This window comes from Nothobranchius furzeri, chromosome 19 (genome assembly GCF_043380555.1).
Source record: "Nothobranchius furzeri strain GRZ-AD chromosome 19, NfurGRZ-RIMD1, whole genome shotgun sequence".
In the NCBI taxonomy this organism is placed as follows: Eukaryota; Metazoa; Chordata; class Actinopteri; order Cyprinodontiformes; family Nothobranchiidae; genus Nothobranchius; species Nothobranchius furzeri.
The window spans coordinates 10,725,808-10,753,416 of NC_091759.1; the positions used below are offsets into that span (position 1 = coordinate 10,725,808).

The 27,609-nt window shown below is 43.2% G+C and overlaps 1 protein-coding gene across 1 annotated transcript in view; it reads right to left on the bottom strand.

Annotated features, from left to right (window-relative positions):
• LOC107394580 (glutamate receptor ionotropic, kainate 5) overlaps positions 1-27,609 on the bottom strand; it is a 323,717-nt gene that overhangs the window by 36,457 nt on the left and 259,651 nt on the right. The window contains exons 11-15 of the mRNA XM_070547633.1: positions 26,447-26,599; positions 16,656-16,760; positions 13,753-13,860; positions 13,468-13,671; positions 1,712-1,825 (exon numbers count right to left, since the gene is read on the bottom strand). Coding sequence (XP_070403734.1) covers positions 1,712-1,825; positions 13,468-13,671; positions 13,753-13,860; positions 16,656-16,760; positions 26,447-26,599 — 684 coding nt within the window. The remainder of the gene's footprint in view (positions 1-1,711; positions 1,826-13,467; positions 13,672-13,752; positions 13,861-16,655; positions 16,761-26,446; positions 26,600-27,609) is intronic.

The window sequence follows — 27,609 nt, forward strand, 5'->3', positions numbered from 1 at the left end:
CTGTGTAATACTCATCTTCACTTGTCATCTATAGTCTTCTGGTGCTGATCCGCAATAACCATAAAACTCATGGGACAGGAGGAGGAAAGTGACTTTTTGATTAAAAACGTGGACTGTGGTACCCACATGTGACCACATGATGTCATCCTTACAAACTGCACCTTTAAATATACAAATGAAAGTGATTTTACAACAAAAATACCAGCCTGTCATTTTTAAAGAAGTTTGAAAAATGTTTGCAAACAGAATATGCTTGTATTTATAAAATCTGCGCATTTTCAAACAGCTGATAGATACAAAAAATTATGACCTGCAAATTCACTAGATGACCAATATTGTCAATCTCGCCAAAAAGAGAAGATGAAGTCAGTTTTAGCTTTCAGTGGGAAGCCTAATAGCCCTCCTAAAAAAACTGAAAGGAAAAGTAATATTTGAAAGCAATAAGCCCCTAAACCCACCCCAATAGTCAACAAATAAATAAGCATGCCCTCTGTGAGTGTTTTTCAGACTTTCATCTACCCTCTCCAGAACCACCCCTCCCTTCTCTGATGGTAGTAATACATCCTGTTGCTTCAGTGAGAACTCCGTTTGAATGAGTGACCCTAGCGGTCGAGGAACTGCCAGCGCCTCCAGCAGCAGAGCACCTGATGAGGAGGTAGCTCCTGATACCGCCGCAGCCTTTTGCTGTAGGAATTTAATAAATCATGGTAAATGGTAAAATGGTAAATGGCCTGTATTTGATATAGCGCCTTCTAGAATCCTGGAACCCCCCAAGGCACTTTACAACACAACCAGTCATTCACCCATTCACACACACATTCACACACTGGTGGGGATGAGCTACAATGTAGCCACAGCTGCCCTGGGGCGCACTGACAGAGGCGAGGCTGCCGAGCACTGGCGCCACCGGTCCCTCCGACCACCACCAGCAGGCAACGTGGGTTAAGTGTCTTGCCCAAGGACACAACGACAGCGACAGACTGAGCGGGGCTCGAACCTGCAACCTTCCGATTACGGGGCGAACACTTAACTCCTGTGCCACTGTCGCCCCAGCCACATCATCAGCCACACCAAGGTGTAGGAGGGTAGGGCGGGGGTGCAAGCAACATTAACAGGTGCAAACTCTCTGCTGTTCAGTTTAACAATATGTATGAACACTGCAGCTAAAACTCTCAAATAAATTCAACTTTTAACATTATATATATATATATATATATATATATATATATATATATATATATATATATATATATATATATATATATATATATATATATATATATATATATATTTTACTGGTGAGCTTCAACAACATTTAATATTTGCACATTTATCTATTGGATTTTAAATTTATGTCCCTATAAGAGAATATAAAGTCGTGGTTTGTGTGAATATAATGTGATTTATTAAAGAGAGGGCAGAGAGGTGGGCCTTCCTTTGGGGGGCTAGCAATTTTCCAGTGGTTGCCATGGCCCCACCTCACCACCCCCTGGGGACGCCACTGTTACTTCCACCTACTACTTGTCAGCCTTTGGATTTTGTTCTCTGTTCGTCCAGAAATATGTCTTTGAACACCAAAGCAACCACATATGTTTGGATTTTAAAGTTAAATGCTTTGCTAACGGTGGTTGGTGAAAACCTTATTTCCCAGCATTCAGATCACTGGAATAGTTTTGAAATTAGTTTAAGAGAACATGAAGCTTGAGTTTACCAGATGGACTCGGTACAAGATGCTGATCCCCAAAGTCATGAAGGGTTTGGAGAAATCGATCACCTTCTCTCTCTCAGAAGTGATAGTAAAGCCAGCAACTGCCAGGTCTGCTTTCTGCAGTGAGAAAAACAGATACAGACACAAAGAAGAGAGCAAATAGGATTATTTCCCAGTAACAGTAACTACCACAGACCCACAAAGCTCAGATTAAGTTGAAAAGAAAGCCAATGTATAAATAGAGTAAATAGTAACAGAATCAGCAGAAATTTTTTGGGACTGGTGGAGTTAATATAAAGAGTGCTGGAACAGAAATAAACAAACAAACAAAGATAAGAAGGGAAACTGGAATGGTGGAGGAGGTCAGAAAAGAACACAAAAGCCACAGATGACAAAACAGGAAAGTCAAATGGGTAACGTGTATTATAAAAACAATCAGCTGACATTTTAGTAAAAAAACAGAAATAGAAATTAAGAAAAAGGGAAGAGTTTATGATGAGGCCACGAGCTAATAAAAGATTAGGCTCTGCAAATATTCTAGATGTTTGAGCAAACAAGAACAGCAAAGCAAATTTGAAGTAATTCAACAATAATTTAGAGGCGGCTTTCATAACTTCCTAATGCCTGCTAATACAATCGGTAATGAGCAGAGGAATCCACATCGTGTAGAAGTTTTTATTTTTTCATGACCAGAAAACACTTTGGGAGGAACATAATGCTGTCAAGAATAATGTTTTTCCTGTAAACGTATTCTCTCTGATGCCAACATTTCCTCCCACCTCAGAGCTGATGCGTTGAAACCGTGTTTCATCACAGCATCATCAAAGAATAATCTCGAACGGTGATTTCGGTTCACCCCCTGCAGCCAGCACTCATATCACAGGAGGAGGAGGAACATTTGGCTTTAAACACTAATGATAATTAAAGACTAGGCAATGACAGGTTATGTTAATAATTTGCAGTTTATCGTGCCATTTATTGATAAAACAGAATATTCCATCTATATAATGACATCAGGTTTTACTATCATAACACAAAGTACTTATAGCTCACTGGATAACCATCCTTTGACTCTTAATGGTAGTTCTTAAACATCTCACCACCTCGGAGCATCATACACTCTTAGGAAAATGCCACTATAACAAAAATGATAAAAAGGCAGTTTTCAAACAATGATGTAATTTACAGAAGGATAAAGTTATCTAAACTAACCTGTATCTATGTAAAAACAGAACGTGTCCCTAAATTTACAATCTGGCCGAAACATCCTTGGCAACAGCAAATGAAATCAAGTGTTCAGGAAGTATTTTGGCCTGCTGTACAGCGGCATTCAAAAAGTGTTGCTTCATTGGAAAGTCCTTCTGCATGAATGTTCTGGTCACATATTCTCCTTCAAGATCTTCTGTTAGGGGAGCAGAATTCCTGGTTCCATCCATTATAGCAATTATCCCAGGCCCTGGAGCAGCAAAGCAGCCCCAGAACCTCACAATATAGTTTTTGTTTCAATATCAACTTAAAAATCCTAAAATTTAAATTCAAATTCACACCTCCATCAAAATATTTACATTTACAAGCAGAAGTAAATAAATCAGAAATGTCACTGCAATGGTAGGCAGACCTGTTGAAAAAGATATGTGCCCCCTGCTGTCCTGGTGGAGAATTGCTTTGTAACATTGACACACCAACACCAACAATGAATTGAAAAGAAATATAAAATAAAAATGTTTCCCTCAATTTATGTGCATGTAAGTGCACACTTACAGACGGAGAAGTATAAACTAGTCTTAATACCAGCATGTGTGATGCTTTTTTCTGGTAGTTTTACGTCAGATGTGGCAGAAGACCCACCTTCTAAATCTCTTTCATCTAATTAAATCATGAACTCTAATTTTAATCTTCACTTAATAAGGTCTGATCCTTTTAGAGATTTGTTCTTTGGGTTTGTTTCGATACAACGCTCCATGATGTTTCTCTAGCGATGTCCTCACTCTAAAGGTCTGACATTTATCAAGCATGGCTGTAAAATATTTTTTCTCTTTAAATACAATGTCTCATAGTTTTGTAGGGACCGCGGTACGATATGTTGTGATACGAAATGCCATTTACAATTTTAAACACTTTAATTTTTAATTGATTAATTTGATTTTAATTGGAAAACTCTGAAAAGACCTGTCCAAGACTCGTCCAGTATTATCGCAAAATCTTGTTCTGTCAGACTGAAGATGGTAACAACTGCTGCCACCTAGCAGTTGGAGTCTGAATTGCAACACACAAAAGAGAAACAATAAATGTTAACAAGAACTTTTCCAAAAAAATCGATACACTGCTTTAAAATATTGAATCAGCCTGTAGTTTTTTCATAATTTCCATGGTTGTTTCTGTGGCGTTGAGCATGACTTCGTTGTGTCCACATTTAAGTTCCAAAATCTGATGCAATGAGACCAATGATTAAAGGCAGAAACTTAGTTTCATCCACTTTTGCTGAGGTTCTAGAGCAGTTAATGAAATATTGATTTTTATTGTAGAGGAGTCAATGTTGAGTGTGTAGCTGCCACAGAATGGATTACGAGTTTAACAGTGAATTGTTACTGTGGAGGGCTCATAGGATGGTGTGGTACTTACAGCTTTAATTCAAGCTTTTGCTCTTGTTTAGCTGGAATCAGGATCTGACGGGATTTCAGGATGAGGCCCATTTAAATGCAAACCACATTGCTATTGATGTATATCAATATTTATTCAGATAACACGGACCATTTTTGATCAACTTAATGAAAAGTAATCACTTTAAATGGTTGTGCTGTCTGACCCAAATGCTTTTATCTCATTATGTTTACTACAGATAAAGTAATAGAAATATTTTAAGTAAATAGTGAAAAAAAGTTACTTTTTTTGTTTTTGCCACTGTCATGTACTGTTAATATAAAGGACAATACATAAAGTATACTGGTGGATAGTTCCATTATTTTGTTGACAGTGTGATAGCTTTGGTGTGTGCAATACCCAACAAAAACAAGGTGTTGGGTATTTTTATAATTGTACCTTTTTGAGGCCTAAAAGATGCCCATTTTGTGTTATTAACACTTCATGAATCTCTGTGTTCGCCAACTGTGGCTGTTCATGAAAGGTTGAGCAAGGATGTTGATTGTGAAAACTCTGTACCTCTGTAACCTGAGAAGGCCCCGCCTTCTCCTCCATCCTTTGAATAAAGCCCCTGACGAACTGAGAACACGGGGGAGTGACGTGGGAAAAGTCTCGGAGGAGGTTTTTCCCTGCGTTAACTCTCCTTTATTTTGGGGACTCAGGGTAAAATGTCTCCCTTGTTGTCATGTGTGTTAATTTCAGGTTTCAGGGTTATGGAGATTAAATATTAACCCACATTTAAGTACCTAACATTTTGGTGGAGAATACGGGCATGCAGAGCTGGTGAGCTGAAGGCTTTCCCCAGGAGCAGAGGGGGCCTGGTTTGCTCCATGGAGGGGGTTTCTGCACCCAGCTCTCGCATGACAATTCATGGACATTACGAATAATCCACTCTCTCTCTCTGTGTCGTCCTTTAAGGTAATATGGGATAAATGAAAAATTACCTATCACAAGGTCTTAACTCAAATGAGACTTCTTGGTTTAATTTTAAGCTAAATACATTTTAGACCATTTTATAACAGTCCACACTATCGGGACTCTGTCCAAAACATCTTGACAATCTGAAGAGAGGACCACGGGCTTGGTTTCTGATCTAGTTTGCTTTGAAGCACACACTCGCTGTTTTTTACTTGTTATTTTTGAAATGTGATATGATGGTATTATGATATGATGAAAATGGTCTAACACTATTTCCTGTATACACTGATAGAAAATTGATGGGAAAATGTTCAGGTCAGAAAAAAAAAACACACAGATCTATGTGCTGGTGAAGGTTTTCAGTCATTCAGGTCATGGCAATCCAAAGGGGGTTCGAATGAAGGCAACAGGACTTCTTTGATTTCATGAAGGTGTTTTGCATCTCATCCCAGGATCTTTGTCAATTCTGAATCTAGGAGGGTCAAGCTAATAAACTGTAGTCTATTGTTGTCGAAACGCGCGGATTCTTCCTGATGTAAGAGGTGAGTCTCCGCTTTGTTTTGGTTGTTTTGGCGTCTACATCATCCTAGCACACAACGTTCTGTGACTCTTAAAAAACCAGTAAAAACGGTGAGAAACGCTGGCAGCGAACGAGTTAATGCTAATTGTAAAGCACATTGAATTGCCCCTGTGTTTGAAATGAGCTATATAAATAAAGCTGCCTTGCATTGCCTTAACAGAATGCCAGCTTTTACTTTTTTTAATGACAGAACTTTTACATTCTTATATTTTTACATCAGACTCTCACGCTACTTCTCTGAGACAGATCCCAGGAACAGTCCACGAGATATTTGTACTTGGCTGGCACAACTGGCCTAATTTAAATTGACGTAGCTATCATATTTAGCACATATGATGTTTAAATTAAAAAATGTATGACAGGAGAGGTGTGATTCAGTTTTCTTTTAAATGATGAGGTGGGACCCCACATGTACAGCATCTGTGTGAGTAACTAACGAGGACTCAGATAACCTGATAACAAACATCCCTAGAGAAAATATAGCAGCTGTCACTTAGAATTACATTAAAACGTTATGTACAACATTTTTGCATAAAATTACCATCAGATTGAAACGTTTGTGCACAAATTCAGATTTCTGCCTGTCTAGTGAAGATTTGTGCAGATTGTGTAAACTCGCTCTAATTTTCAGCAGAACAATAACCGCAAATCTTCATCAAGGAAAGTTAAAACATTTTTAAAACGTTTAAAAACTTCCTCATAATTTTTCTTTGTCACCATCGGTCATGTCCCAATGACAGACGTGCTTTAACAATCCAAAACTCAGCAACAAAAGGTTAAACCTCAAGTGCAGGTTTTTGAATAGATACATCTATATTTTATATGTATATAATTTTCAAAAGAAGGCTTTGAAAACACTTTCAAAATGAGTTCTAATTTGCATGAAATATTTAGCAAATGAAATGAGACTGCAGATTCTGGTTTGATGATTCTCAGCAGGATTTTTCTGCTTTAACCTGTTATCATTGGCTATGTTAAATCAAGAACACCATTTAAAATTCTCCCTTTTTCTACTTGATAAAGTATTTAAAAGGCAGAGTGTCATCACGTCTCGAAGACCTCATAGCTCATACATGTTCACTTTCTTGTAACTTCTACATGTCCTAACCTTACAATAGGAGGGTACGTATTTAGCTGTATTGCTAGACTCTTCTGTACAGAGTAGGAGTTCAAGAGGCAGACACCACCTCTACCTTTAAAATTCAGCTTGAACTTTCCTTTTGATGAAGATTAGAGTGAGGCCTGGCTTGGGTGGCCCTGAGGCATCCCTTTAAGCCAAGTTCAGAAGGCAAGATTTACTCCAATGTCAGATACTTGGGTTGTTCCTGCTGCAGAATGAGATTCTTTCTTTGACTCAGATGTCCTGGTGGGTTCGCACAACATGAGTAATCCCCACTCTGGGATCTCACTCTGCGAGACTTTGCACCAGACTTAACCCTCGACTTGTCAAACTGATCTACATCGTGCAGTTAAAGCTGTCATGCAGACAGGTTTCTCTCTTATTCTAAATGCTTTGTTAGAAGTGGAGAATAAATCTGATTTGTTGTTACTAAAGTCTAAAAAATATATCGTTAATAAGTGCTGGTATTTCCCTCCTTTCTCTTAACATTTTTTGTTTTATAGAAAAAAATGCCACGTTACAAATTATTTTCTTGTAATTTCTACAGGAAGTCATCTAGGAAACTGATCTAAACCATTTTTAATTTGATCAGAATACATTTTAAGTGATGAAATCAGTGTTTTCTTCCTGTAAAACCATTTAATTGTTCTTCTGCCATTAACTGTAAACGTGAACGATCATGTCTGCATCTGGATTTACCCTTGATGGGTAACCCTAGCTGAAAGAAACTGAATTTGAAAGATAATCTCATTAAGGTTTCAGTCAACAGAGACTGTGAGTGGAGCCATGGCGGAGCATTTATCTGGACCCCAGACACCTCTCTGCTCCTTAATTAACACCTAATTGATTAACAAGCACACACATCTTGAGTGAATTTCACCCAGTTTCATCAGACTCCTGAGCTGCATGGACAACAAAGTTTGAGTGTGTGTGCATGTGTGTAAGTGTGTGCAAAAGAGATATTTTAATCTGAAAAAGAAAAAAAGTCCAGTATTTGAAGTTATTAATTCATTTACAGCAAAACCAAATGCAACTAAAGAGTTTCTGGCAACAGATAAATAAAAAAAAACCTACATGCTTTTGTGTGTGTGTCTTTGTGTGTGTGTCTTTGTGTGTAAGTGTCTGGGTGCATGCTGAGGTGTCCCACAGTGCAATTGAAACAGCTCTGTATAATTAGTTAGAAAAAAGGGCAGCTGATTAGCCTCTTAATGGTGTGGTTGTCCTCATTCTCTCTTTTTGACACACACACACACACACACACACACACACACACACACACACACACACACACACACACACACACACACACACACACACACACACACACACACACACACACACACACACACACACACACACACACACAATCATCAGTCACAATCACTATGATCATCACCATTATCTGTTGGCTTGTACATCTAAAACACACACACACACACACACACACACACACACACACACACACACACACACACACACACACACACACACACACACACACACACACACACACACACACACACACACACACACACACACACACACACACACACACACGAACAGCTGTTTAGAACGATGACCCTGAGCTGACTTGTAAAGTGCCTTTTTGCAATGGGCAGCGTTTAAAACCTTGGCCTTGTCCACTTTCTAACATATATTTTAAAAAATCATAATTTTTTGTTGTTGTTTCTAAAGGATTTCCTCATCAACACTGTATTTTTTTTTAGAAATGTATTCATAAAAACATACAAATAAATGAACAAACAAGTATGCCAGGCCGGGTGCATGAACCTGACCAAAAACAGGATGCAAACTTTGCGACATTGATTTTGCTTGATGTGTTTGACGGATCCTCTAGAAATCTGCAATGTGGTGATTGTAAAGAATGTCGCAAATTCAACCAATGGCTGCAAATGTGTAGGGGTGCACTGTGGTGTGAACCAATCTGGAACCGGCGTGCTACTTACTTTCCACTATAATTTACAAACAAATTCTTTAAAATCAGACAATGTGATTTTCTGGATTTTTGTTTCCTCATTTTGTCTTTTGTATTTGGGGTGTCATGACCTCCCCGTTCCTGAGCTCCGTTGTAAACCACCACACCATGGACAGCTCCTCGCTCGGGCCCCGCTGAGACAGAGGATCAGCACCATGGAGAGAGGCACGCTGAGACGCACCCTTCCCGCCATCCCGCGGACACCAGCTGTGGATAATCAGCACTCATCAGGAGTCGTGAGAGGAGAGTTGAAGAGGAGAGAGTTGGAGAGAGTCGTGAAGAGAGTCGTGGAGAGGAGCAGCCGGAGATCGAACAGAGAACGAGCACACGAGACGAGCAGCAGAGGAACGATACGGAGAGATTAGAGACGAGGGACGAAACGGGGAAAACCTGTGATCGCCTTTTCACCACAACCAGAGGGAAACCGAGAGAACTAGAGACTTGCCTTTTATACCGACACAGAGATCTTTTCTGGAGGAGAACCACCGGCTTCCAGAAAGAGAGAGAGAAAAGGGAGAGCGTGAGACACCTGTCACAGCTGGAGTAACACAGGAACAGAAGGAGGAAACTTACCCCGGGCTGGGTATCGTACGAGTGTGGGGCCTTGACAAGAACTTTTGACTTATATTTAGAGTAATAGATTTAATCAGACCTCTGGCATTATTATTTTCATCTACCTTATTTATACCTGCCAGGGACACTTTTTAGTTAATAAACTCCTTTTAAACTTTTATTTGTCCTTGTGTTTGCTCCCACCACACTTGTGTTGCCCCTCCTGGTAATTCCTAGGCCTGGAGGGGTGTAACATGGGGAATGATGAAAATGACAGGCCTCTCTCATGTTTTAAAGTGAGAAAACATGCACAATTGTTGGCTTACTAAATACTTTTTTGCCCCACAGTAAATACCAGGTTAATCCTACACCAGCATTTAAAAATAAATACTTCAAGCAAGCGGTGATGTAATAAAGCATCCATGCAGGAGTGATCTTGTCCTTCACATAGCCCGCAGGTTTAACCTCAACTCAGATCATATCTGCTGGCATACTCAGAATGAAATGTTGCATCATTCGTTGAATATCAAGGAAAATAAAACCTAAGTTTAGTCCCTCCTATCATCCAACGTTCCAGTTATGTCTTCAAATCACAAGAATGCCCTTGTTTTCCAGTTTAAAGCCTAACCCTCTGGAGGCCGGCGTTGCAGATTTGCAAAGTTAAAACCTACCTACCTGGTTACTCCACGTACGTATTTCATGAGAATTTTTAAACTCAGAAGTACCTCTGAAGGACTTAGTTGTTCTTCCTTTTATCAAAACTTATTTTCAGCCTGAGAGGGTTAAAAAGGGTCCTTGTAAGCACTCACAAACACAAATACACATGCACATGTCCTGACACATCTTATCATCCTCACTTCCTCTCACAGCTTTCATTGCAAGCAATTCTCTGCGCAGCTTTAATTAGACTCAACTTAAAATGAGCCACTTTTGCTGAGAAAACAACTAACTGGGGAAATTGAGCTTCAGCTGAGCCACTTAATACGTCCTGAGCATCGCCGCGTCTCTGCTGATCAGGGTCCAGCAGCTTTCTAACACTCCACTGCTTGTCTAATTGGCTGACGCTTCTGTTGCAGTTAAGGGTGCCATCACTGTCAGCGACTCAAAGCCCACGTCTTGCACCCCTCACCCTTGCCTGTTGCCATAACAACTAATGCAGAATCAGCGTTAGAGAAATCAATGAGGGATGCTGGTGTGTGTGTGTGTGTGTGTGTGTGTGTGTGTGTGTGTGTGTGTGTGTGTGTGTGTGTGTGTGTGTGTGTGTGTGCTCAGCCAAATTCAATTTGCAGCTTTTGAACGTGAAATATTTTCCGAGTGGTCACACTTGAACTTGATGAAGGCTTTGATGCAGTAAACAAAATTCTACTCGTGTTTTGCTTTCCCACGCAGCTTTCATGTTTCTTTTTCTGTTTCTGGTCACATTGTTGAAAAAAAAATAGTTCAGAAGCTTGAAATCATGGCGACAATCAGAGCTATTTGCAAAAAAACCCCATTAAACTTTTGTAGACGTTAATAGCTAACATTTGCTAAACATCTGAAGGACTGTCGTGTTTTTTTTAATTAATTAATTTATTTTTTTGACTGATGCCGAAGTACCTAGTGACAAAAAATCCCAAGGTACAACAAATAAATGGACAATGGTAGTGGACCCCAAGAGGATTTAACTAATGCAGGCCTCACATAGGTAGCCTGGCCTGCCAGACTCCTCCTTTGTTTGATTCTGCACAGAGAAAGAGTCTGGGAACCCTCCTATTCAAATAACTCCATCCCTGAGAATTCTAACCGAGCCAATCAGCGCTGAGCAGCGTACGTCACACACCATAATGCCGAGTTTGTCACAAACATGGCGACTGAGGCAGAGTTTGCTGCGGCTCTTTCCTCTGTTCTAAATGACTTGAATGTCTTTAAAACAACAAGTAGAAGCGCTAAAAGCCTTTCTTCTAAAGAAAGATGTTTGTGCTGTCGCCAGGCAATCACAGAGGGAGAGCGAATGAAGAGCAGAAAAGAAAGACGTCCAAGACGGTGACGGGAGTGCGATGGAGAAAAGGTGGATGAGGACAAACTAAGCAAAGGCGTGCATCTGAAAGGACCTTGTCAATGAGCCCAGCAGCAGCAGAGATGACATCAGCAGGTCAAGTAATTGTTATTTGGACTGACAGAACTAGGAGTAGGTAGAACTGAAGGACTTACAGTAGGTAGGCTGTCATCTCACAGCAAGAACATTGCAACTTTTATTCTTGGCTTGGAGTTTGCATGTTCTCTGTGCAATTGTTTTTTTATTATTTTTTTATGCTTACTTAGATTTTACTCCCGACAGTCACAAAACACGTGTTTTGGGTTGAGTACTGATTGCAAATTGACCTTGGATTGAGCCTGAAAGAGCACAGTAAACTGTGCTGTGTGACTCCTTATTGGCTCCAAAAATAACTAGCAAAAGCTCCTGGCTGTTACCCGCCTCTCACCTGTTTACAGCAGAGAAAAGATCCTGTCCAGGGTACAGAAAATAAGTAAGTGTCAGAGCTAGAAGCAAACTTACGAGGACTCAGTGCTGCAGAAAGAGTATATATATATATATATATATATATATATATATATATATATATATATATATATATATATATATATATATATATCCTGTTTTTAATTGAAATACAATAAAAAAATATTTTTTTAGAAAATAAATAAATAAAAAATAAAGAGCTTGAGTTTACAATATTGATTATGTGCGTCACAAAAATTACTTTTAATTTTAAAAAATGCTTTGGGGCAAACTTTCTCAAAAGATTAAAATGTGATTCCAGTGACAATGAGTCCAGGCCAAAATCCCCAGACTCCGCTTCCTCACTAGAAGACGTGCTGGTGGAATTGAGGAGGTCTTTGAAGTATTCCGCCCTCCGATCAACAATGTCCCGAGTAGAGGTTAGCAGCACACTATCCCCATTAAAAGTGTTGGTGACGCTCTGCTTTCCCCTCCTGAGACACTGGATGATGGACCAGAATCTCCTTAAACCCATATCGAAGTCCTGCTCCATGGTCTCACCCAACTCCTCCCGTGCCCGAGTTTTTGCCTCTGCGACCACGGGATCTGCATTCCGCTTGGACTGACGGTACCCAGCAGCTGCCTCTGGAGTCCCATCCACCACACGTAAGCTTATGGAGGCTACTCTCTCATTCACTGGGGCAAACCCTAACATACAGGCACCAAGATGGGGGCAACTAGTATGCCCACCCCTGCTCGGAGCCTCTCAGTGGGAGCAACTCCAGAGCGATGGAGTGTCCAACCCCTTTCAAGGAAGCTGGTTATGATGACAGAGCCATACGTTGAGGTGAGTCCAACTATATCTAGGTGGAACCACTCAACCTCACACACCATCTCCGGCCCTTTCTCCTCCAGAGAGGTGACACTCCCTTTGTAGCCAAGGATCAGACCACCAAGGTCCCTGCCTTCGACTACCACCAGAAACACAATGCACCCAAACCCTTTGGCCCCTCCCATGAGAGGTAAGCTCATGGAAAGGAGGACCCATGTCTCCTCTTCAGGTTGTAGCCGGCCAGGCTCCTTGGGTAAAAGACCAGCCACCAGGTGCTTGCCACCGTGCCCCAACTCCAGGCCTGGCTCCAGAGGGGCGTCTGGGCGAGGGAATGTGGTTTTCATTTATATTTCTCTTCATATGGGGTCTATGGGCTGCACTTTGTCTGATCACTCACCTAAGACCTGTTTGCAATGGGTGACCCTACCAGAGGCATTAAGCCTGAGACAACTTAACTCCTAGGATCATTGGGACACTCAAACCCCTGTAAGGTGGCAGCCCAGATAAAAATATGATTTGAAAGGAAACATTTTCACCATTTTCAAGGAGACAACATTTCAAACAATATTTTATGGCCTGGAACAAGATAATTTTTGTTTTTTCATGAGACAGTATAAAGACATTCCATCAATTAATACCCACCCTGTTGATAAGTTCTCCCACCATCCCGGTCCAGCTACCGTTGGGTTCAGGAGCTCCATATAACCCATCGTCCACCAGCTTGATCTTAAAGGAGAACTTCAGGACATCTGCAAGCTCCCTCAGCATGTCCACACAGAAACCTTCATACTGGTCATTACCCTGGTAGTTCTGGTAATTAGACTTGCGCATTACATAGGGACTTTCCTGTCAGAGAAAAAGAATACAACTGTTGACTCAGCCATGTTCAACATGAATTAAACTATGTATTTGACAGCTTTGTGTTACCAGTATTGTTGTGACAATTAAGGACTTGTTGGCCAATGTCTCTGATGCATTAAGATCCAAGGAAGTGGAGTTCATGGCCAGAGTGTTGTTGGAGTACCAAGTACCAATCTTTGGAGAAGAAGGAAAAATGAGAGTCAGACAAAATTTTGGGAAAGGGAAAATAAAACAGAACCAGAATATTTTTAAATGAATAAAAAAAACCAAGTAATTAATTCAAAATTAATATCATTCAGTGTTTGACTCTCAATACACTACAATTGATCCTTTATTTACAATTGACCAGAAGCTGAAACCATAAGACACTAAAATGTCCCCTTGGGACTGGTTTCTGTCCTCTCCATTTAGAAAAAATTGGACATTTACAGACCTGAAAATATTTGTTCAAGTGTTTTCTATTGTCTTTGCATAAAGCTCTTAACTTGTTCAAGTGAAAATGTTTTTCTTAAACTTTTAGTTTAATTGTTTTGTCTAAGGAAGTTGGGCTTTCTGCTCTACTTCCTGAGCAAACTCTCAATCCAAAGGTGATCTGGATGCTCTGTTGGAGAAGATCCAGCATGATCTCATCAAAAGCTGGGTCATCATGCTAGCTTTGAGAAGAGGCACTAAGACCCACTTGAGAAATCTATAACATATAAAATGTGAAAATATGCTAATTGTCATTCTGGTTTTCATGTGATGCTCAATCTAAATGGACCAATCAGAAAACAGAAAGATGAATAGTTGTTGGAAAAAGAGATTTGTGGAGTCTGAAATTTGTTCAGCATTAACACGACATGAGTCAGAGCATGTGTTAAAAATACAGCACTCAGTCCAAAGGGTGTTGTTTCTTCTCTTTGCAGTCACATTTTTGCTTTCCTTTCCTTTCAAGGAGGAAGGCTTTCTTATGATTTTAAGTGATCTTGACCAATAACTCTCTAGGCTTTCTGAAGGTCTTTGAAAGACTTTCTGTAAACTTTACCTGATTTAGTTTCATTCATTTTTCACTTACAGTCCTTGTATCTGACCTAGGGATGGGTACCGAATTCGGTACTTTTTAAGGTACTGACCGAATTCCATAGTACCGACCGAGCACCGATTCACGTCATTTCAAACGGTGCCTCGTTTCGGTACCCGTCCTTCACAACGAGAACTTGCCAAGACAGCTGCGCATGTGCAAGAGCGTTATGTCGTCGCTCGCTGTGAGCGAGTTGTAAACAGAGCAGCATGGTAGAAAGAACGCACGCTAAAGCTTGGGTCCACTTCACTAAATGTGATGGGTAACTGGGTTATGATGAAACCAGCGACAACGATCTAAGTGAGACATCCTCATCTTAATTTGCTCCGGTAGGTAAATAAAATGTTTAAGATAACGTTAGCTTGATATGTTAGCTTCCATTTTGCTAATGGTGCGTTCGCTTTCTCCTCGGACTCCGAATTTCCGACTAGAAGAACATGAACACGCTCTAAAGTTTGGCTTCACTTTACTAAATGCGACGGGTGATTGGGTGAAGATGAAACCAGTGACAACGATCTAAGTGTGAGGCATCATCGTTTTAATCTGCTCCAGCAGCTAAATAAACTGTTTAAGATAACGTTAGCTTGATATGTTAGCTTCCATTGCCACCGTTATCAGCTAATGGTGCGTTCGCTTTCTCCTCGGAAATTCTAACTTCCCAGTAGGAAAAATCAAATGAAAAAGGACAGTAAAAGGAATGAAGATGAACAGTAAATTTAGTTCACAGTAAAGATGTTTGCTTCAGTTTAATTATCAACTTATAAAACTACAAGGACGATGTTAAAATACAAACAGTTGTATGTTATTTATCGTGATATTTATCAAATATGGTTATATATTGAGAAAAAAAAATTTAATTATAAAACGGAATTAAAATAATAAACACTCAAAAGTATCGAAAACTGGTACCGTTAAGTACCGGTATCGATTCCTAGGTACCGGGAATTAGTACCGGATCGATTCAAATGTCAAAGGTACCCACCCCTAATCTGACCATGACAGAATATTCAGTCATGGTCAGGAACAAGGACTGGACGGACTATGCTGTGCAAAAACCATCCTTTCCAGAAGTTGCCCTCAGCTCTATGGACTTAGAAGCATCTGTAATGTCCGCTGCACGGTACATACAATATTTTTAAGAAATATAGTAAAATTGACTTCCACTTTGTACTAAAATTAAATTGAAGCCTCCTAAATAACTAAACTTTCATGACAGTGGGGTAAATATTATCTACTGATGAAGGTGTCACAAATGATTACTCTAGATGAGCCTGTTTTGTCGTATGGATTGTGCAAATTTGATTATAGTTGATTGAGTCTGATTAGTCTGGAAAGCCTCATTTCCACTGTGTTAATCAGGTCAACACCTGGTCAAATGGAAAGAAAGAAAGAAAGAAAGAAAGAAAGAAAGAAAGAAAGAAAGAAAGAAAGAAAGAAAGAAAGAAAGAAAGAAAGAAAAGTGTCAAAGTGACTAGTATGGCAAGCAAAGAAATGTCAGGAGGTTGAAACATGTTTTACCCAAAATTTAAACATTCTAGCTGAAGAATCACTAAATCTAAGTGTTCAAAGAACTGCCAGAATAGTGTGGGGGTTACCACCATCTCCTAAATATATACCATCCACTTAAACTCAGGCGATAACCCCATTTGACCCTGTATCATTTGCTGATGATATCTGTCTTTTAATGTTATTCTGGGATCAGATATCACCCCTTCAGCCCAAGGTAAGCGACCAGTGACAGCAGCAGAACTGAGTTTTTACCAATTTGTTTTTAATTGACCATGTACAGTGGTTTCTAGCCCTTTACATGAAATACTCTGTAGTGTTAATTAACAGCTAATTTACTTTACTACTGCTAATTTAATCTCTGGCCTTTCAGCTAACAGTGTGACCCTGTTTGATCTCTGACCTCTTTATGTCCTGTGGGGTGTTTCTCCAAGATCTTCAGGGTATAATTGGTTCTCTGTCCTTTGCTGTTGAACTCAATGTGACCTGTCAGACCATCGTATTCCACCTAATAAAAGAAGAGAATAAATGAGAACTTGTGTCAGGTAGTAAGGTTAAATAAGAAGCAAGGTTATACCCTTTAGGAATCCTAATAGATTATCTAAAGGGCTATTTTGTGTTTTTGTGCAGAAAAAATGTCAAATAATTCATGTCAAGTTATGTTTTTCCACTAATCTTTGGAAGGTTTATTTGGCTAATCACAAAATATATAATATTTCTCACCAAGCACAATATTTTATACCTCTAATTGGTCTAATAAAATAGTCAATGTCACTCCATAAATAATTTTGTTTCCATAAGCTCTTTAAAAACTGACATGCAAAACCTAGCCTTGATGTCTAGACAGACTGTAGCATTAGCAAAACGATTTTACTAATGCATGTTGGTCTAGCCATGCTCCATTAGAGCCTCAGATGACCTACAAGTGGCCTGAGCAGGTTTGTGTCATGCAAATCACAGCACTCTATCAGTTTGGTGGGTGGGATCTTGCTGTGATGGAGCAAAACAACAAAGATTGCGGCGGCTAGTTCGAACCGGCTCTGGCATTAACTTCTAATTATTTAAACTTGGGCTTTTCTTTCAGTAAAGAGCAAATAGAGGTACTTATGTCCTTTATTTAGAAAAAGGATGTATTTGCATCTTCTTTGACAGTGTATGGCGGACTGCCCCGTTGAATGACGTCTGTAGCAGTGAGTACATCACGTTGATCGTTGTCCAACAGCATGCAGAGACAGTTTGAAAGATAATCGTAGATCAAGCTCCAAGGCTGAGCTCTGTCTATGGGTCATGACCAGGCTATGTATTCACATATATAGGATAGCTTGCCAGGCTACCAAAAACCCCCTCAAATACAAAGGAAACATGTGTGTTTGTTCACATTATAACTGAAATGCAACAGCAACCACTCTCCTGTGTGAATGGTTGCCAGTCCTAAAGCCGCCTGCACATGTAAAAGAAGACCAGAATTTACACACAACTTGCTCTGTGGATTCGGATCCTGGAATGGCGGAGTTGTGATGTGGAAGGCTTTATTGACTAAAGGTTCATTCACAATTTCAGGATGTCCAGACAGACCTCAGAATGCTTCTGTCAGCTCATCTCGGTCGAGTTAATGAAGTGTGAGATGATTTATCGCCATTCAGACTGAAGTTGCTTTGAAAGTGACCTGAGTTGAATAAAAATCATGCATGTGGGGGAAAAACGTTGGATTTGATGCACTTTTGCCTGCTGTGTGAATGTAGTCTGAGATTCTAATATGCTGCTTTCAGAATTTTCCTTGGTTGTTAATCTCCCTGAGCCCTGTCCCAGGTCCTGATGAGAGTAACTCCAGGGAAGAGTTGCTGCAGGATTGCAGCACAACTGATAAAGCCATAGACAGCAGGTCAGTAGTAGAGGCAAGGAGCTGGGTTTCTTCAATCCAATCCAACATTAATCAACTAAAGAATGTCATACCAAGACCTAGATTCTAAGTTTGAGACTGGATCACAACATCTTTAAATGGATCTATTGAATCAGATGAGTTGCAGAAAGAAAATGAATAGGACATAAAGATTACAGACTTCAAAAATCAGGATTGGAAACCGCTGTAAAAAATATTTTAAACCAGACAAACAGGCATCAAGAAAATATTTGAAAAAAAAAAGGGATAAACAGGGTAATGCATTGCTAAAAGTTAATAACTGAATAATAATGAGGTAGTTATTTTTGGTAAACAGGCCTATAGGCTGCATGCAGGATAAGAAAACCGAAACACAAAACTCAATCCTCATCATGACGTTCATGCATTATAACACAAACTGTTTCACATGGATACATACAGATAGAAAAGTTGTTTCATGTATATCTAAGCAGCTTTAGAATATAAATGCACTTTTAGATGAGTTTTGTTGGGAGTGGATACCATTTGTAGATAAACTAAAGGAAACTGAATAAATGTTTACATGTATAGGTCTAGAGCAGGGGTGTCAAACATACGGCCCGCGGGCCGGATCCAGCCCGCAAATGGGTTAAATCTGGCCCACGAGATGGTTGTGTAAACTTTATTTTCATACTTTACAATGTAGAGTGAAAATAAACTTATCATTGTGAGCAAGTTTTCTCTGTAATGAGTATAAATAAAACAAAGCTGCGCTCAAGGCTCGCACAAGAACTTGAATCACATCCTGAAGTTGGCCGCCACTCAGGATGTGACTTCTGATATTGATGTGCCGGTGAAAGCTAAAAGATGTAAAGTAAAATGAGTCAAATATACTTTTAAGTGCTGCATGAAACTGATCTTGCTATGTCATCTGTAAGCTCTTTGACTCACTAAGGAATGTTTATTTTATTTTATTTTATTTATTTTTATTCAAATTTTCAAGTACACTTCAGGTGTTGTACTTGTACTATTTTGGATACATTGTCCTCAGGCTCCAGCTTTGTTTTATATTGACTGTATTAAAACAAAGAAAACAATCTGAAGTTGTTTTTAATTTACCGTTCCGGCCCACTTGGGACAAGATTTCCCTCAATGTGGCCTCTGAGCTAAAATGAGTTTGACACCCCTGGTCTAGAGCAATCTGATTGGTTTCAGTTTATTCTGACACAAAAAGGTACTGATTCAGAGATGTTAAGTGAGAAAAAAATGACACACACACACACACACACACACACACACACACACACACACACACACACACACACACACACACACACACACACACACACACACACACACACACACACACACACACACACACTCTGGAGACAGGAGTGGAGAAAACAGACAGTTCATCAGATCAGTGACAGAGCTGCTGGAACATGTGTGCTCGTAGGAATGTGCAAATAAGTGTGACTGGTGAGATACAAGTGCAGCTGAGAATGCATTTTGTCCCTGAGCTCGTGTGAGTTATGTGTAAAACAGTGCACACACTATATGAATGTGTGTGTGGCTCGAGATGAATTACATCCCCTAAACAGTGGAGCGAGAGCGACAGAGAGAGGGAGAGAGGTCCCCGGTCGCTGCCAAAACCCAGTGCGGAAATGATGAAGTGATGCACTGTGAGCTACAAAAACAATATGGAGGGAGAGGCATCATCAGTGGATGGAAGAAAAGAAAGAAAACAAAAGCAAGAAATGGCAGACGGATACAAATGAGGAAAGACAAAGATGAGAATGAATGAAATTAATATGAAACTTATTGCAGAACAAAGGGGAAGTAAGCCTGTGATTTCAGTGAATGATTAAATTTTAGTTTTTTTTTTCCAGTATCAAATAAATTACCAGCCAAAGATGTTAAAGATTCGACTTTAACTCAGGATCACTCCTCATACCAAACCAAAGGATAATTGTATTTATTTACGGTGTGGGTTAAGTTGTAGTTTTAGTTGTCTTTGGAGCACGTGAAGAAGGTTTATATGGTCTTTCAGCCAAGGTCTTGCAGTTGGTAGAATCCCCCCATTGTTTTGGGAGTAAGGCTCTTTCTCAACAGGAGCTTCGGTTTCTTGATGCTAGGACGAAGTAAGAGATGGAACAGTTTCTCCTCATCAAGGGAAGCTATAGAGGCCTTTTATTTAGAAGAGCACTTCACTAGGACGAGACCTTGAGGCGGGATTAGAACTGACTGGAGCGATAATACGTTCTTTCTGGCCCTGGAATACCATGTGACCTCGTAGGGTGAGCTGAAAAGGGTCACGTCTGGGATGCTCCCCTGGACCAGTTATCTCTGCAAGCTCTCGGACTTTTCTGCGTGTGATAGGGTAAAAGAACAGTTTGCCTTTTTGACACGTGGTTTAATCCAAACTGTCAATCCGCTCTGTTACCATGGTGTTCTCCCAGGCATCAATGGCAGCCTGCTATGTGATACCAGTGATACTAAAAATAGCTTCCTAAGTCATCAAAAACATCACAATAAAATACAGACTATGGTGCTATTTGAATGAGCATATTGGACACAGACTTTTGGACTGAAATTCATTTTGAAATTTCCTATTAGAACAGCAAACAACAACAAAGAGAAGCATGAAAACAGAGAAGTAATAAGAAACAGGCATCAAAGCACAAAGAACATACGTAAAGAAACATAAAACAGCCAGAAATGTATGCAAATTGTTTGAAATGTCTTTCTTCATACTGAAGAAATGGTGCATGGAGAGGTTTTTATAGCTGATGGGTTATTGAACCTAAATACGGACTTCTGTGATGGTGAAATTATGACCTGTCATTGCTAAGTGATCTGGATCCAGTTTCCAAACCTTTTTCAGTAATAATTACAGCTGATGTTTTAGCTTTTCTTGTTTTGTTTGAGCCTATCGGGATTTTCTCAGTGTAATTCAGGTCATGCAAAAAAACAAAACAAACAAAAAAAAAAACAAGATCTGATTTATTCTGCAGCATAACTTAAAATTGTGAAATGTTGTATTTTCTTTGTCTTAAGTATTATTAGTTATTTGGCAAATGTTTTGTTTATTTACAACTTAGGATTTTACTTAAGAACACCCCACATGTCATGAGTTATTCAGCAACGGTGTTCACAGCGTAATTATTAGGTGTGAAACTGTCAGGCTGATCAGACTGGATGAAGGAGACGAACAAGGTGAGACGTTTAACAGTTTTATTATTTCTCTGGTCGTTTCTCTGTGAGGAAGAAACGATGACTGAGATGAGAAGCCGGTCACGGCGTCTTCCATATATAGCCTTGCTTGGCTGTGACGTGGAGAGAATCCCCGCGAGGAGCACGCTGGGAGCTCCCCACGAGGGGCATGTCGGGAGTTGTGGTCCGAAGGTCAGCCGGGAGATACCTGAGTCCTGACAGGACCCCCCGGTCCAGGGACGGCTCCAGAAGTCCCAGCGCGACCCCGGCGGACCCAGAAGTCAGAGATCAGGGAAGGGTCCAGGATGGACCGAGCCGGCTCCCAGGAGCGTTCCTCGGGGCCATAGTCCTTCCAGTCCACCAGGTACTGCCAGCCCCGACCCCTGCGGCGAGCGTCCAGGATGCGCCGGACGGTGTAGATAGGCTCACCGTCGAGGAAGCGGGCAGGAGGCGGCGCCGGAGCCGGAGGCGGGAGAAGGGAGGACTCCACGTAGGGCTTGAGCCGGGAGGTATGGAAGGTGGGATGGATGCGGAGAGTAGCCGGCAGCCGCAACCGGTACGTGACCGGGTTGATGACCCTTTGGATGGGGTATGGGCCGAGGAACCGAGGGGCGAGTTTCTTGGACCCGGCACGGACCCGAAGGTCAGCCGTGGACACCCAAACCTTGTCCCCAGGAGCATAGGAGGGACCAGGACGGTGTCGACGGAGATGCTGGTGAGCATAGCTGGTGTTAGCTCTGGTTATGGAGGCTCGTGCTTTGATCCAGGCGCTCTTGCAGCGTCTCACCATGGCTTCCGCTGCCGGAACGGCGAATTCGGGTTCTTGGTGGGCAAAGACCGGGGGCTGGAAGCCATAGCAGACCTCGAAAGGGGACAGCCGAGTGGCAGATGAGGTGTGAAGATTGTGGGACAGCTCCGCCCAGAGGAGGTATTTAGGCCACTGTGAGGGTTGAGCCGAGACAAAACAACGAAGGTACCGACCCAGCTGTTGGTTAGCCCGCTCCGTCTGGCCATTGGTCTGCGGGTGGTAGCCTGAAGATAGACTGACCGATGCTCCCATCAGCCGACAGAAAGCTTTCCAGAACCGGGCCGTGAACTGGGGCCCCCGATCCGAGACCACGTCGACTGGGAACCCGTGGAGGCGCACCACGTTCTCCAGGAACAGTTCCGCTGTGCGTTGGGCTGAGGGGAGACCCGGAAGGGCGATGAAATGGACAGACTTGGAAAAGCGGTCCGTAACCGTCATGACAGTGTTGAGGTTATTGACCGGCGGGAGACCCGTGACGAAGTCCAGCCCCACGTGGGACCAGGGGCGGCTGGGCACCGGAAGAGGTCGGAGGGCACCAGCCGAGGCCTGGTTGGGGTTCTTGGAGCGGGCACAGACGTCACAGGCGCTGGTGTATTCTTTCACATCCCTCGCCATGCCTGGCCACCAGAGGGCTCGCTGGAGGAATTTAAGAGTTCTGGAGAAACCAGCGTGGCCAGACAGGCGTGATGAGTGGGCCCAGGACAACGCCTCGCTGCGACAGGCCGTGGGGACATAGAGGCGACCCGCGGGGGTCTCTGGAGGCGCGGGGTCGTCCCGGAGGGCGTTCTGGATAGCTTCCTCCAACGGCCACCTCAGTTGGCCCAGGAAGCGGTGTTCCGGGAGGACTAGCGCTGGCTCGGACGAGGGCGTGGAGTGGGTGAATTGGCGGGAGAGGGCGTCCGCCTTCTGGTTCTTGGCTCCCGGGCGGTAGGCGAGATGGAAGTCGTAGGGTTCAAAGAAGAGGGCCCAGCGAGCCTGGCGAGGGTTAAGCTGCTTGGCAGATTTAATGTGGGTCAGGTTCTGATGGTCAGTCCAGATCGTGAAAGGCCGAGTGGTGCCCAGAAGCCACTGCCTCCATTCCTCCAATGCCCATTTTATGGCCAGTAACTCACGGTCGCCCACACCGTACTTCTGCTGGGTGGTGGAAAACTTCCTGGAGAAGTAGGCGCAGGGATGGAGCCTGTCGTCGGGCCCGCCTTGAGACAGGATGGCGCCGGCGCCGACGTCAGAGGCGTCGACCTCGACCACAAAGGGAACTGCAGGATCTGGATGGCGGAGGATCGGGGCCGAGGTAAAGCGGGTGACCAGGTGGCGGAAGGCCCGAATGGCGTCGGGAGTTAGACGAAACAGCTGGCCAGGGGAGCCTGGTCGAGTGAGAGAGGTGAGAGGGGCTACGAGGGTGCTATAGTTCTTTATAAAACGGCGGTAAAAGTTGCAGAAACCCAGAAAACTCTGCAGTTGTTTCAGGCTGGTTGGCAAGGGGCAGTCCTTCACCGCCTGGATTTTCTGAGGGTCCATGGTTATCCCTTCGTCCGAGATCATGTAGCCCAGGAAGGATATGGACTGCTGATGGAAGGAGCATTTCTCAGGTTTACAGTACAGGTTGTGGTCCAGGAGCCAGGTCAGGACGGCGCGAACATGATGGATGTGTTCGGCCTCGGATTTGGAGTAGATCAGTATATCGTCCAGATAGGCGAACACCCACCGTCCCAGCATGTCGCGGAAGACATCATTAATGAGACGTTGGAAGACAGCAGGGCTATTGCATAGTCCGAAGGGCATAACCAGGTACTCCCAGTGGCCGGTGGGTGTTATGAACGCGGTCTTCCACTCATCCCCGGCCTTTATACGGACCAGATTGTAGGCGCTCCGGAGATCCAGTTTCGTAAAGATCCGTGCCTGGGAGATGGCATCCAGAGCGGTAGTGAGGAGCGGCAGAGGATGGCGGTCCTTGACCGTGATCTTGTTCAGACCCCGATAGTCTATGCAGGGGCGAAGATCGTCTTCCTTTTTCTTCACGAAGAAGAAGCCAGCGGCACCCGGAGAGGAGGAGGGTCAGATGAACCCCTGCTGGAGGGCCTGGGCGATGTATTCTTCCATCGCTTTGGTCTCGGGAGGCGCGCGAGAGAAAAGGCGCCCGCGGGGAGGACTGGTTCCGGGTAGCAGCTTGATCTCCATATCATATGGCCGGTGAGGTGGCAGGGAGGTGGCGCGCCGCTTGTCGAACACCGCGGCCAGGTCCCGATAGGGCAGCGGCAGGTGGGGCGGTGTGGAGCCGGGGCCCCCGTCCAGAAGACCCGCCGAGGATGGAGGAGGAACGAGGTGGGTCTGGTACGAGGTCCCCCAGCCCAGCAGGCAGTTCTGGGACCAGGAAATATGAGGGTCGTGGAGACGGAGCCAGGGGAACCCCAGGATTAGAGGAGAAGAGGGAGCAGAAATGACCAGGAAATGGAGGGTCTCCTGGTGGCCTTGGGTGATCATACGGAGTGACTGGGTTCGGTCTCGGACTGGGTAGGGTTGGAGAGGCCTACCGTCCACCGAGGTCACTGGTATAACTCTCTCCAGGGGTTGTAGGGGGATCCGTAGGCGTTTTGCCAGATCTAGGTCCATGAAATTGTCCGCGGCCCCCGAGTCCACCAATGCGTTTACGTGGAGTGAGGCCTTACCATGGAGGAGGGTGTCAGGAATAAGGAGACGGTTAGTAGCAACAGGGGTAGAAGAAGACCCAGACTGAGCGACCCCAATACTCAGTCGGGCCCCCCGTTTCCCGATCGTAGCGGGCAGTCCAGGCGTCGGTGGTCGGGAGAGCCACAGTAGGCACAGAGGCCCTCGCGCCACCGTCGTTGTCTCTCCTCGGGGGGAAGGTGGCCGAGCTGCATGGGCTCCTCCGCCAGCATGGGTACAAGAGCTGGCGTGGGTGAACGAGGGCGAGGCAACGGCGTCCTGGGTGGACGCGTGGATAACTTGGGTCGAACCAGAACCCGCTGGTCGATGCGCAGCGCCAGATCAACCACCTCATCCAGGGTCTGAGGCAGCTCCCTTCCCGCCAACTCATCACGGATGTAGGGTGCCAGCCCCTCCAGGAAGGCGGCCCGCAGAGCGGAGTCATTCCACTGCAGCTTGGCGGAGATGGTGCGAAACTCCGACGCATAAGCGCACACCGAGCGTTCTCGCTGGCGGAGTTTGAGAAGGCGTGTCTCTGCTCCCACTTCGCTGCTGGGGGGAACAAAGGTCTTCCGGAGAGCGGACACAAACGCAGCATAGTCGTTGCAGGCAGGGGATTTGGAATTGTAAAGCGCAGCAGCCCACTCCGCGGCGCGTCCGGAGAGCAGGGAGGTGAGATGCGCCACTCGGGAGCGCGCAGATGGGTAGCGTCCAGGTTGGCACTCGAACTGCATGTCCAGCGTGGCGAGCAGACCATCGGGGCTCCCCGTCTCCCCGTTCCACCTCTCCGGCAGGCTGAAGTGGGGCTCCTCCCTAGGAGCAGAGCGGGTTGGCTGCTGGAGTGCAGCGATCTGTTGCTGCTGATCGTTTGCCTGTTGTTGGAGAGCCGTGAGAGCCGTGGATAGACGCAGGGTGTGGTCGGACAAGGAGTTCACCTTGGTGTTGAGCTGATCTACCATGGAACGCAGCTGCACGTTCTCGTGGCGGAGACGATCGATCTCCGTCGAATCTACTCGGATCTCAGTCATCCTGTCAGGCTGATCAGACTGGATGAAGGAGACGAACAAGGTGAGACGTTTAACAGTTTTATTATTTCTCTGGTCGTATCTCTGTGAGGAAGAAACGATGACTGAGATGAGAAGCCGGTCACGGCGTCTTCCATATATAGCCTTGCTTGGCTGTGACGTGGAGGGAATCCCCGCGAGGAGCACGCTGGGAGCTCCCCACGAGGGGCATGTCGGGAGTTGTGGTCCGAAGGTCAGCCGGGAGATACCTGAGTCCTGACAGGAACTAGGAATTTGTGTCTCCAATGCTCTGGCTTATTTAGTTCCAACAGAAGTGCTTGGAATGCACACATTTATAAATTAAGAATTATTTTTTAAATGCATCAAAATTCCACTCTGACATCCAGTTTCTATATACTGTATAAAAAAAGAGTCTAATACATAGTTTAATAATCTGCTAAATAAATTGCCAGTAAAACACAGAATATGAAAATGTTTCTGTACTCGCAGAATGTGGCTTCGTGATGCTTTCAGTAAAAAAATAAATAAATAAATATGAACAGATGTTTGCTTATGTGTGTGTTTGTGTGTGTGTGTGTGTGTGTGTGTGTGTGTGTGTGTGTGTGTGTGTGTGTGTGTGTGTTTACCATCCGCAGGTAGTTCATGAGGCTGGTTCCATGCTGCCAGATGAGAGGGGAGGTGCAGCTCAGTGGCTTCACCCCGATCTCCTGACTTCGGTTTAGTTCTCTCACAGCGCTCACCACAACGTGAACAGCATCAAACATCAGCGCTGAAGACAGCTATGTAAAGGAAACAGAAAATACTCAATACTTTTAAGCTCTTGTAGATTCTGCAGAAATCCCTCTCAAAAATACAATTTAAATTTGTAGTGCCAACGTGGTGTTTGTTATTCTTCAAACAATGAAAGCTGAAAGTTTTCTAGAGGTGTGCACTGCAGATATTTGGATTTGAGTAAAATAAGCCCATCCCTAAAATCTAAACATCTAAAAACTAAATAATTCCAACATAAAAATTCTACACTGGTGACCATAGAAAACTCTGAGAGTCAAAATGAGTTCTCACTGAGAAAACATTTAAATGAGATTGCTTGACTGCCTACTGGCATTCTGATATATATATATATATATATATATATATATATATATATATATATATATATATATATATATATATATTACATAAAAGTACAAAGTGCTCCTCAGAAACAACGACATTAAAACAATGGCATCTAGAAAACCCCAGCATGATTGCATTAGCTTCACATCCCCTGGATCCAAAGCAAATTAGAAATTATGACACGGAAACATTCACACACGAAGAGGGGTAGAGGATAAGAGCGCCAAAGGACTAGTTAGGATCAAAATCCAAACAATTAGTAGACATATGCAAACAACTGACACTAGAAGTCAAATGTGGAAAAGGGGCTAAAGATGTTTCAAGTCAAGGTCAAGAGTGAGTAGGAGGCCTCTCCAAATGGCGTAGGGTGACGACAGCATTTAAAAGCAGCAGTCAGAAGTCAACAAAAAGTACTAAATGAATGAAACAGGAAATCCTACCAAATTGTGGCTAAACAAGGCCACTAATAATCATGTGGTGTGTTACAGATTTTCAGGATGGACAGGAAAAAGTGCCCCTGAAACGACGTCAACAAAGAGTGGCTAAACCCAGAAAACCGACTGAGTCGGCCTGATACTGTAAATACAAAAGAAAGTCATCAGTTTGACAGCAATTACCTACAATGTTGCAAAGGGATGCTTTTTCACAGGAGAAGGAAACATTTCCATAACAA